This window comes from Rhinichthys klamathensis, unplaced genomic scaffold (genome assembly GCF_029890125.1).
Source record: "Rhinichthys klamathensis goyatoka isolate OS25496 unplaced genomic scaffold, OSU_Roscu_1.1 h1tg000262l_1, whole genome shotgun sequence".
NCBI classification, from domain to species: Eukaryota; Metazoa; Chordata; class Actinopteri; order Cypriniformes; family Leuciscidae; genus Rhinichthys; species Rhinichthys klamathensis.
The window spans coordinates 750,252-762,352 of record NW_026606783.1 but is presented as its reverse complement, the minus strand read 5'-3'; the positions used below and the strand labels follow the sequence as shown (position 1 = coordinate 762,352).

The 12,101-nt window shown below is 36.8% G+C and overlaps 2 protein-coding genes across 2 annotated transcripts; both read right to left on the bottom strand.

Annotated features, from left to right (window-relative positions):
- Positions 1 to 1,848: 1,848 nt before the first annotated feature.
- Positions 1,849 to 5,117, bottom strand: pard6ga (par-6 family cell polarity regulator gamma a). Its single transcript, XM_056267705.1, has 3 exons — positions 4,906 to 5,117; positions 4,180 to 4,402; positions 1,849 to 3,156 (listed from the first exon to the last, which is right to left on the bottom strand). Exons 1-3 carry the CDS (start codon positions 4,969 to 4,971, stop codon positions 2,204 to 2,206), a joined length of 1,242 nt encoding a protein of 413 aa, XP_056123680.1. The 5' UTR covers positions 4,972 to 5,117; the 3' UTR covers positions 1,849 to 2,203.
- A 254-nt stretch (positions 5,118 to 5,371) lies between these two features.
- Positions 5,372 to 8,343, bottom strand: zgc:136493 (uncharacterized protein LOC692276 homolog). The gene is made up of 6 exons (XM_056267789.1): positions 8,242 to 8,343; positions 7,757 to 8,132; positions 7,498 to 7,669; positions 6,185 to 6,363; positions 6,012 to 6,108; positions 5,372 to 5,869 (listed from the first exon to the last, which is right to left on the bottom strand). The coding sequence occupies exons 2-6, from the start codon at positions 8,127 to 8,129 to the stop codon at positions 5,716 to 5,718; spliced, it is 975 nt and encodes a 324-aa protein (XP_056123764.1). The 5' UTR covers positions 8,130 to 8,132; positions 8,242 to 8,343; the 3' UTR covers positions 5,372 to 5,715.
- Positions 8,344 to 12,101: the final 3,758 nt, after the last annotated feature.

Below are 12,101 nucleotides of genomic sequence, written 5' to 3'. Positions count from 1 at the left end.
TTGGGGTGTATATAATTATTAAATTCTATAATCATTTACTCACCCTCAAGTCGTTCCAAACCTTTATGACTTTCTTTATTCTGTGGAGCATGAAGATGAGAAATGTCTCAGTGTTTGTTTGTGTTTGTTTTTCATTCGATGGACCAAAACTGTCTGATTACAAACATTCTTCAAAATATATTTGTGTGTGTGTGTGTGTGTGTGTGTGTGTGTTCAGTAGAAGAAAAGAAAGGGGTAAAGGTTTGGAAAGACAGAGTAGGTAAATAATGACAGACTTTTCATAACTATCCCTTTAATTTACCAGAGTTGTTTCAATGAAATCAAAAGTATTGTCAGCTTTACTTGACAAATGTTGTTCTGTCAATGTGAAACAGCCAAACTGATAAAAACAATGCAGGAAGTCCCTTAATGCACCATTGTTGATATGAGAAACTGAAGACCAAGATCAACATGATTATGAGTCAGCATGGAAGATTCAACTTTTTCCACAGCTTATATTGATTGTATTTTTCATGGAAGTTTTTGGAATCTTGGAAAATGGGTGTATGTGATGCTTGTGGGGACCTTGTGTTGTCAGCAGCTGCTGTCAACCTGTAGCTCTCTCGCTTCGGAAAGCTAAGGTTTCTCCTGAAAATGTGTTAGTGAGGCCAGCAGGGGGAGCTGCTCATCCTGTGCTCTGTGTGGGTCCCAGAACCCAGATACAACGATAATGCTATACTGTAAAAAGATACACTTGAGATGTTGTAAAACACTGTTTTTTTATATAGTTGTTTGTGTTGTATACATATTTGTTTACTTAATAATTAACTAAGTTAAATCTAATTTGATCATGTTGATTTGCAATATTCAAAGACATTCAGACTTTCTCCTCCAAAAATGATATTTGCTGCTTGTTCAATTTCCTTAATTAAAATGAGCTAATACAACACAATTCTTGAACAAACTTTATTTTGTTGTGAGAAATCCACTTTATAGAAATCTGCTGTGTGGTTTCTTAATAAGAAATTGCTATTATAATTACCTTTAAGAAACTGTGTGCGGAAAAAAAACAATAATAATGTATGCATGTTGTGTGATAATAGCAATTAACTGTAAGAGATTCAATAGTGTTAGTTTAACATGTAATTTAAATTTATTTAATACATGTATTGTGTTTATTATTATTTGAGAAGGCTTTAGTTTAATTAATTGTAAAATTCATTTTCAATGCATTTTATTAATGGTAGGGTAGGCAATTTTTGTAGAGGCTAGCAATAGCAAGTTAGCTTTGAAAGCATGAGATCACACCGTCTCTTCAGAGTGTCTCCAAAGCCAATCCTTCAAAACACATGAACGCACACAGCAGAGTTTGCAAAGCGTCACGAGACGAGAGACTGCGTTAAACTACATCATGTCTTAAAGCATATAACATTACAATAATAATGAACATAAATTAAAAAACACACCCCTGTACCACCTGACTGCTGCAGATTCATTTCAGCGTTGATAGTGTTGCCATTAAAATGCATGAATTCGAGTCACAAACCGTATATTTAAGTATAACTCTTGAGTATTCAGGCCGAATGCAATGATTGGACGAACATTTTGTGGTCCTACGCCTTCCACAGACGATATATATATAGTCCTATATATAAATACATTTAGACCACTTAACTAAGTGATTGCTATCAGGATGTGAAGAGACTTTAAACCAGCATAATAAAAACTGCTTCTGGAGCAAATCGGCTACCCTGCCTTTAGCACAGTTCGCCCAAAAAAATAAAATTCTGTCATCGTTTACTCATCCTAATGTTGTTCCAAATCTGTATGATTTTATTTCCTCTGTGGAACATAAAATACATTTTTTTTGAGAATTTAATGGCCAATGGTCACCAAAACGTTTGGTCACCAAGATTTTAAAAAAAAAATCTTATGTTCTACAGAAGAAAGAAAATCATACAGGTTTGGAAAGACATAAAGGTGAGTCCAAGATGACAGATTCTTTTTATTTTTATGGTGAACTAAAAAGAAAAAACAACAACATTTTTGATGATGTATAACAAAAAAGATCCTTTTAACATAGAATCTATAGTAATCTTTAGAGTTATCAGTAAAAACTTGCAAGACATGCAAGTATAGCACGTACGTGACATGCAAAAGTAGTCATTTATAACTTGTAGTGCAGAGTATAGCATGGGTGGTGTCGTTTCAGAAGGTTTATCTTTTACAAAATGACAACAATTCCATCTTCCTCCATTGCCCCCTGGGGCAACAGTAAATGACGACTCAGATCAACATGCCACGTGTTGAGAATGTCATGGGTACTGCAGCTTTCCTGTCTGATGGCCGGCTTAAAGCCATAATGCTGCTTGGCCCTCAGATTCCTGTGAAGAGGGAGGCTGTGGTCAGTGTGAGCTGTGTAGGTGAGGCAAGGCTGGGAGTGATAGGACGCTGCCGAAATGAGCGAGTTGGGCCGTCTGGCAGAAACTTGAGGCCGGTAGGAAGTATTAACATGTGGTTGAGAAGAATGAGAGGCGTTTGAAGCACAAAACTGCCGGGACAGGTGTTTGATAGAGCTCTCGACAATCACATCTGTATCCTCTTCGCTCTCGGAGCCAGTGCCTAAACCATAAGCTTTCATTATCATAGGCAGCCCTGGGTAGCTTACAGAGTCAGTACTATCAAAATAGTGTCCCGAGCTTGAGGAAATGCAGCTTTTTCGCCTTATGTTGTTATGCTGGTTTGCAGGTTTCACTGTGATGATGAGGTTGTGGCTGTTGGCAATCATCATGTCGGTTACCTGATCCAAAATCTTCCCCATAACACTAATACCATTCACTTCCAGGACCTGGTCATTAATGGCTAGCAGTCCCGTGCAAGCCGCCAGGCCACCGGGCACTATGCGGGAGATAAAGATGCCTGGAACCTTTTCCAGACCGTAAGAAGTAACCCTGACTGTAGTACCATCACGAATGTAAAAGCCCAGAGGTCTGTCCGAGCCCTGGCGATACAGACGCACTCTTCGGTGGCATTCTGGTATGATGTCCACGTCGATGATGGAAGAAACAGGACGGAAGTTCTGTGGCATGCTGATCTGAAATGGTAGTTTTCTGTGGCTGACAGGTTTCTTTCGCTTTGTTGCATCATCAGCACCTGCGTTATCCTGATCAGCTTCCTCTGTAAAACAGTGCGGGAAGTTAGTTGAGCAAAGTTCTACAATTATTAAATCATTCTGATTATATCAAAACTTTCCGAGCACAGTTTTAATTGTGAAAAATGAATATTATAAATATGTGGAAAATTTTATGTGGAAAATATGTCGTTTCTATTACATTACATAATTTTTCTCTACTCGCTATAGTACTATAATGTTATATGTATTATTTAAATCTATTTTTGCTTTTTTTTATTATGGTAATTAAAAAAATATTTCATTATTGTAATCAAAAATTGTATTTGTTTATTTTGACTCGAGTTTAATCATTTAACTGCTAGTATTTATTTTATTTTAGCATAAAACACTATTTAACTATGGAGGACCAAGTCAGTCCAATTTAAATATAAATAAAATGTTGTAAACAAACAAACAAATGTCCAGATAAACATCCTTGAATAATCTCCCTATAAAAAAAAATATCATTATTTTTTTTTATTAAATTTAGCACTTACTTCATATATATATTTGATCTCTGATTGTTTATTCATTTCTGTATTTTGTAATTTATTTATGAGTTCTTCTTACTTTCTCTTTGTTTATGTTTATTCTTACATTAATGTATTACCATAGTTATTTCCAAATACTGACTAACTAAAAACTCTGGTAGTGATCACATGAACTAGGACGGAAAGCAAAAAGATAATCTGGCAAACAAACACACCACATGGGAATACAAAGCAATTATACTCAAGTACATGATTCCCAACTAGATAAGTTCCTTCCTTTTCTATTTCTCCTTCAAGAAGATCAAAAAGAGAACTAAATAAAATGGTCTTAAGTTCTTCTACTAATCTACTATTAAATCTACACACAGAAAATAAATCTTTAATAAGAACTAAACACAATTTATTTCTTGTTATGTGTTTGGAAAATAGTGCCCTGGCTATGTTACATTTTTATGACATTTTTGTTGTGAGGTGAGATGAATGGAACAGAGAATAAAGGAAATTAGAGATATGCATGAGCTTCTACCCTTCCTGTACCTTGTAGCTGAATGAAGATACGCAGTAAAGATTGTGTGGAGGTCACAGCTTTGCAAAAGTTGTCATCATTATTGATAGGCAACAGCTCTCCTTGAACATCCGCATAGCCGATAAGGACATCCATTTGACACAGGTGATGTAAACGCACAATGAGCCTGTGGAAGTCTTTATACCTGCCAGGCTCACAACGATCCAGGGAAAACCTCCTGAATTCTGCACCAAACTGTAGAGAGAAAAGCACATGAATGAAATTGCACGAAAATACTGTAGGTTAGTGAACATATATCTTAATTGCAGGGTTTCTCTTTTATGTTCTCCTGGACAAAATCGGTCATCAACACGGTTCATTTTTGATAGCCTACTAAGATTTGTAATCTTACAAATCTTTGTGAGCTTCAGGCAGTGAGTGACCTGGGACTGTATTCAATCAGCTGAAACAATGGACATATTTTAGAAGTGAGCCGTTTCTGGATATTGTGTAGGTTTTAATTGTTTAAGTCTTTGTTTACAAAGGTACTTCCCCTCAGTCTAATAATACTAAAACAACAGCGGCAAGATAATCATTATATCGTTATAAGGATTATGTTAATGTTAAAATCCGAGTAATTCCAAGATTAAAGAAACAGGCAATAGCCTACCTCTAAAAACAGAGAAAATACATTGCAATTTAATAACTGACATATACATGCTAGAGATCAGTTTTAATAAAAGTATTTGTCAACTTACTTTACTTTTCACCTCGAGGACCGAAACGCTGCGCAGAGACTGAGACTTTCGAAGTGCCCGGTTCATGTTGTCAGATGAGCGGTAACTACCCCACTATTCGCAAGCCACTCGGGTTTTGTTTCTAAGCTCAGCATGACAAAATAGCGTTACGTGTTCGCATCATCACTGAAAACGCGGAAAGCAGGACGGATGTCTTGGCAAAAGACAACACGAAACAACGGCATTACTGCCACTTCTATTTTCTAGTACTATACGAAATTTATGAAGAATAATAATAAAAAATTATGTATAGCCCATATGTTTCTGAATAGACTATTATATATATATATATATATATATATATATATATGAAATATGATAAATGAAAGCTTTATGATACCCTAAGATGAAATAACTGCAGATAAAAGGAACAAGAAAATATCATCTGAAAATAAAAAGAATGAAAAGACACCATACATTACAGTAGGCCTGTTGAAAAGTTTATTTTTTAATTCTTTCAAAGCATCAGGATCATTTTTTATTAAATGATCACAGTTGTGACAGATTTTGTTGAAGGGAGATATATTAATTTATCATAAGCTGTTCAATTTAACTAAAAACGTAATATTCTATATTGAATTAACATATAAAGTATCCATGTAACATTTAAAAGGAGGCTCATATGCACATCCACACAAAATCACAAAACAATCACATCTACTATACATTGTACTAACCAGTTTTTAAAATGTGATGATTACCATCTCTATTAGTAATTTTTGTTTTACTGGTTAAAAACAAAGAAGGGACAGATGGCTCTGTGATCTGGCACTATGCCTTGATTTCATCAGGGAGCTGGCCTCCAGTTAGAGCAGCCAAGGCATTGGTCACCATCCTCTCCACCATGATCTGCGACGTCTCCATGGTGTGGGTTCCTAAATGAGGGAGGACGATGACATTTGGGAAGGACAGCAGGGGATGATCCCTGTACATAACAAAGAATCATATCATTATTCTACAACAGTGATGTGTTTAATGCAGGAAAAAAATATTTTGGGGTGCAATTTTACAATCCTAAATATTTGGACTTGCGTAAGTGCAATTAGATGAAAGTGTACTAAGCAGACCTGGGCAATGGTTCAGGATACGTGACATCTAAAGCAGCAGCTCGTATCATTTTCTTCTGGAGAGCATCCACTAAAGCATCTTGGTCTACTACCAAACCTATGACAAAAAAAGTAGTTCTCAAACATACTTATTTCCTTTAATGGGATTGTTTTGTTTCAGCCTATTACATTACCTCTGCTGATGTTGATAAGGGTGCTATTGGGTTTCATCATGGCAAACTCTTTGGCACCAATCAGTTTGTGCGTTTGTGGGGACAGATTGACCACCACCATGACAAAGTCTGACCTCTGTAGCAGCTCCTTCATGCTTGCACAATACATGGCCCCAACTGCTTTTTCTTCACTCTCAGGCCTGAACATATAAAACACTGTGAAATTAAATATAAGCCAGGGGAGCAAAACTCGATTTCTGGAGGGCCATGATAGCCCTAAAGATTTTAGCTTAAACCCTAATTATACACACCTGATCCGACTAATCAAGTCCTTCAGGCTTATTTGAAAACAGGTATGTGTTTTGGAGCAAGGTGGGAACTAAACTCTGCAGGACAGTTGCCCTCCAAATATTGAGTTTTGCACCCATTATTTAAGGTAGTTGTAAAAGGAGTTCTTTCATGACAACTCTCGAAAGACTTTTAGCATGCTGATGGATATGACAATGTTAATGTATTTGGTCTTGGCTAGATCTTCTACGCTGCTGCTGCTGTTGATTATTGCTGTTGTTGTAGATTATTGGTGCTGCTGTTGCAGAGCAAGTACAGGAACTTGCTACTGCCAATACACTGCTGTTGCCATACTGCTGCTGCACAAATAGCATATATCAATTACCCATAGCAGATCTATACAGGTTGAGCTGAAGAAGGTGGAGGGTTTTAGACGAACTCTGAAAGCATGCTGCAACTGCTTTAGTGAATGATAACCAGCCATTTAAATTTTGAACAGCAAGCTGCATTACCTGCAGAGGTGACATGAACCAATTAGATTGTGCCAAGTAGTTAACGCTGTAAATATCATCAGCTTGCATTAAAACCCATCAGCCTGTGCCATCTAGAGTTTCATGACATAATTAGGCATTAGAAAGTTGGTGGCAGACGTGGCCTAATGGTTAGAGAGTCAGACCGGTTGCCAGACCAATTCGATTCTCAATACCGGCAGGAAATGACTGAGGTGCCCTTGAGCAAGGCATCGAACCCCTAATCACTGGCTGCCCACTGCTCCGGGTGTGTGTGTCCATTGCTCTCTACTCCTAATGTGTGTACACTAGCTTGGATGGGTTAAATGCAGAGGACAAATTCCGAGTATGGGTTACCATACTTGGCCTTCACATGTCCCTTAAATCAGTGTTTTTTTTAATATTTGAAAACAATGACTAACCACTTTATGTTCAAATGGACAGAAAACTGAAAGAAAAATGTGTTTACAAATTATTGAAGCAGGTAAAAAATTGTTTAGTGACAGAGATAATTATTTCAAAGTCCAACAGATTCACCTTTGATTCCTATTGTGGTAAAGGATTTTCATCTCAAACCCTTGAGCTCTCTTGGCGATTTTGTAACCTATTCTTCCCATGCCGATGATGCCCAGGGTGGCTCCACTAACATCAGTGCCCAGAGAGGACTCTGGAAAATCATCAAATTCCCGGAACTTGGAAAAATTGTGCCCTGAAGAGAAAAAGAAAATCACAATGGACTCAGTGAACAATATGATAAACCCTGAAGAAAGCATAGAACGGAAACTGCACTTCTTACCCTCAACAATGTTTCTTGCAGATGCCAACATCAAACAAATGCCAATATCTGCAGTGGCATTATCCACCACATGAGGAGTGTTGGAAACTTTGATTCCAAAGCTATTTATCAGAGGAATATCAAGGTGGTCTACTCCTACCCCACCATTAACGACAGCTTTGAGGTTGGGCAAAGACTGTAACAGGTTTTGGTCAACTTTAATAGCTCCACCCCACACAAACAGTGCCTGGATTTTAGCGGCGAAGTATTCTTTCCTCTGTACAAACCTCTCAAATGTGATAATAGTAAAGTGTTTCTCGATACAAGGTTCAAAACACTTGTAGATGCCTCCGGGTGCTCCAAGTGTGGTGGCTAATATGCACGGTTTATCCATAACCTGTGAGAAAATTAACCAGCACTAATAAATGGGCTATAACTCTATGTAAACAAAATAATAGACGAACGCATTCGTCTTTAAATGTCTTATATGAAATATTCTTTCTCACCACTTGTGTGACAGTCGATCGCAGTCTGAATGTTCCCCTGAAAGATTCTGATCGTCACGTGCAACATTGTATTTTGTATTCCAGACATGGTTAATCAAGTACCGATAAAGACCAAAGGTGATTTTCTGTAAATCATTATTAAGTACCTCCTCTTAGTCTAAAACAAATTAGACGATTGTCAAATACCTACTTAAAAATGTTTCCAAATCTTCTTTCGTGTTTCATCGGAGTTTTTAGTTGCTAGTCACTCAAATAACCAGAAGAGGGCGTTAGAAGCCAATATAACGTATTCAGTTGTGGCCCATTTCTGTCACAAGATTAAGTTAATATGTAGTTGTTTGATGGACATGTGGTTCGTGTTTTTACTTGTACACCATATTATTTCCAGATTTGATTTTCTATTAATTGTATAATTTGGTTTGGTCACAAACACTGAGTAGCCTATAAAGGACTCCTGCTTTGTTTTGTCAACATTGGTATTTTGGTTTAGCCTATAGTTCATTGTTGTGTGTTTCATCATAGTAGATTGATTAATAAGCCCACTAAAAATATCAAATCGTATCATATATATTATCAAGAACTCCCTCTCATTCACAAATTGTTAGAATGCCAGTATAGTTTCAAAACACTATAGCGATGATATTGTGCTGATGATGAGCCAAGCACGTAAGGGGTGAATTTGATAAAAGATTAAGATTTTAAGGCCATAAATTATATGTTGAAGGCTTTGATGGTACTGAGGGCCATTGCATTAATTCCAGAACAGTTAGTAGGCTATTAATGGCTGCAACAGAGTTCCAGCTTTCCTGTGGCCTCCATCTGTTGGAAAATCCATGCGTAGAGGTTCAGCATTATAAACAACCAAATATTTAAACAATGTAATTCTAGCAAGTAAGTTAATGTTTTAATTTCCACAATACAGAAATTTCTGAGTTATTGCGTATTGTCTTAAACAAAGAGCATAATAATGTATTCATTTATTTACAGGGTATTTTAGGATTGGCTGTACTATAATGATGCCTGGTGGATTAATGCTCAAACACCCTGTCCATCTTCTATATGCCACAATAAATGTCATATCTGAGTAACCTCTCATATGTGTATAGGAGTAACATATTAGTTATTGGTGATAGTGGATAAATAATACAAAGAAACTAGACGGTCATTATCCCTTTTAACATCTGACCAAGCCTTCAAGCATATGTGGATCTACTAAAGCAGATCAATCACTACCAACTTGAATTGTGTCCTTTCTTTCTAATGAAAACTACTTCCTCGAGAGTTAGCTTTGTTTGGCAATCAACCAAAAATCTTCTCTGTTCTGCTGAGCACTTCTCTTCAAAGTCTGCTTCACAATTAGCCTACATGTCGGACTCTGCCCTAGGGACAGGCATGTTTTAAAGTGATGAACTGATTCCTCTGCCAGCAGGGTGGACCATTATTTCAACATACATAGTCTACTTAAAACCCTTTTTTTAACTAAATGGGAGAAAATACCAGACAAGCTCTTGTTTTTGCAGACTTTAACAGGCTCATGTGATTTAACAAAACTAAGGGTAGGCCTACAACATTGTTCCTTTTTTTCCAAACTCAATAGACAAGAACATATAAATAGCCATCAGCTTAATAATTTCAGTGTATCCTCATGAATTCAATGATTTATGTTTTTCCCCAGTGGTTTTTTGTGGTTTAATCATTTAACCAAAACCATTACCAACTTCTTGCAGTTTGCTTTTCCTGTCTTTGGCATTTACAACTCTGGCCAAAAGTCTCTGGTGTAAGGAAATGGGCACTTGTGCTCTGATATGCCCCTGATACCTCTTGAGGTTATTTTTAACGCTGTTCCAATTAAAGAGGTCTATCTGCCCTCAGGCTCAGGATGAATGATAATGTTCATCCTGGTAGAAAGACAAAGAACAGACTTCAGCAGATATTCAGCCTCACAATCACAGGAATATCCCATCTTGCACTTTTTCCAGCAAAAAAAAAAAAAAAAGACACTTAGTTTAAAAAAAATGTCTAAAACCAAAGAGTAACGCAAGAGTATTTGCATTACTTATGATTTGTGTTACATAATCAGATTACTTTTTTCAAGTAACATGTAAAGTAACACATTATTTTTCAAATTTCCAACAACATATTTTAAATTTGCCAAAAGTAGAACTTATGTTTTGTTTTTGTTTTTGTTAAATAAAAAGCAAACAAGAAAGCCTAGCTCAGGTGAGAAAAAAGTAACGTAAAAGTAACTTCAGGTCAGGTCAGGTCAGGTTCCTTTATTTATACCCGTAGGTAAATTAAGTTCCAGAGAACAAGTTTAGGCTATTTCTCAAACATATAAACGATAACACCATACAAACAGACCAAGACACTAAAATCACACTAAAACAATCTACTCAAAAAATGAATCACTACTGGGACAAAGCTGTTTTTATATCGTTTTGTTGTACACCGCAGTACTCTAAGCCGTCGATTGGACGGCAGATACTGGAACTCATAATACAGAGGATGAAGCTGGTCACTCAAGATTGAAATACCTATGCGCTGTACCTGTCTAGTATACAGCGAGGCTGGGTTCAGTAGTGGTTCCCCAATCAATCTACTGGACCATTTCACAATCTGGTTAATAGAGTTCCCGTACCAAGATGCCAGAGAAAAGGAGAGTACGGATTCAATAAAAGCACGATAAAACATACTCAACAGTGTTTTCTCAATTTTAAATTGACACAGTTTCCTTAAAAAGAACAGACGTTGATGCCCCTTTTTACACACTATTTCACAGTTGGCTTCAAAACTCAGCTTTGAATCAATGATTGTCCCAAGGTATTTGTAAGACTACACACACTCCACTCTTTCACCCTTAATGGATGTGACTTCATGCATAGTCATTCTTTCTGAAATCAATAACCATATCCTTGGTCTTCAGTACATTTAAATGAAGGTGAGACTCCTCACACCACTCAACAAAATCATTAATAATAGGTCCATGACTATTCTCATTATTCTGAAGTACTGACAATTACAGTGTCGCCTGTGTACTTCAAAACAACACGATTTTCCAAATGACTATGGCACATATTTGTGTAAACAATAAACAGTAGTGGAGAAAGTACACATCCTTGTGGTGAACCCGTGGAGGAAGTAACCTGTGCAGAGATTGTGTTATTTATTTTCACTCTTTGTGTTCTCTCAGTTAAAAAAATCTAAAATCCATCCGACTAAATTATTGCTCAATTTGAACTGTTCTAAAAGTCTACTTACTAGGATGTGAGGTTGAATCCTATTAAATGCAGAGGAAAAATCTACAAATAGAAGCCTTGAGACCCCTTACCCTGCAAATGTTTCAAAAGCAGATGTATCAGGGTGACCATTGCATCCTCTACACCTCTTTTTGATCTATAAGCGAACTGTTATATTTCAGATCTCACAAATATTTCAGATCTCACAAATCTTTCAAAAATGTTCATTACGATAGATGTAAGAGCCACTGGTCTTAAATCATTTAATATTTTTGGACAACTAGCTTTCGGAACTGGGACAATCATTGCATCCTTTGCTACCTTAGGAACATGCTGTACTCTCAAGGACTTATTGAAAATATAATGAAATACAGGGCTCAACTCTTTTGCACAAGACTTGAGTACCCGGCCACAAATATTATCAGGTCCATAACTCTAATACTCTAACTGAAGAAAAGGCCCTTTCCACCTCTTTTTGGTCTATACAAAAATGCTGGCTATCCTCAAGCTTGTGACGCTTGTCCTGGAGTTCCTCACTAAAAACAGATGTATCAAAGCGATTATAAAAACTATTCAAGGCATTTGCACTTTCAAATTTCGAATTGTATCCATCCAGGATGATAT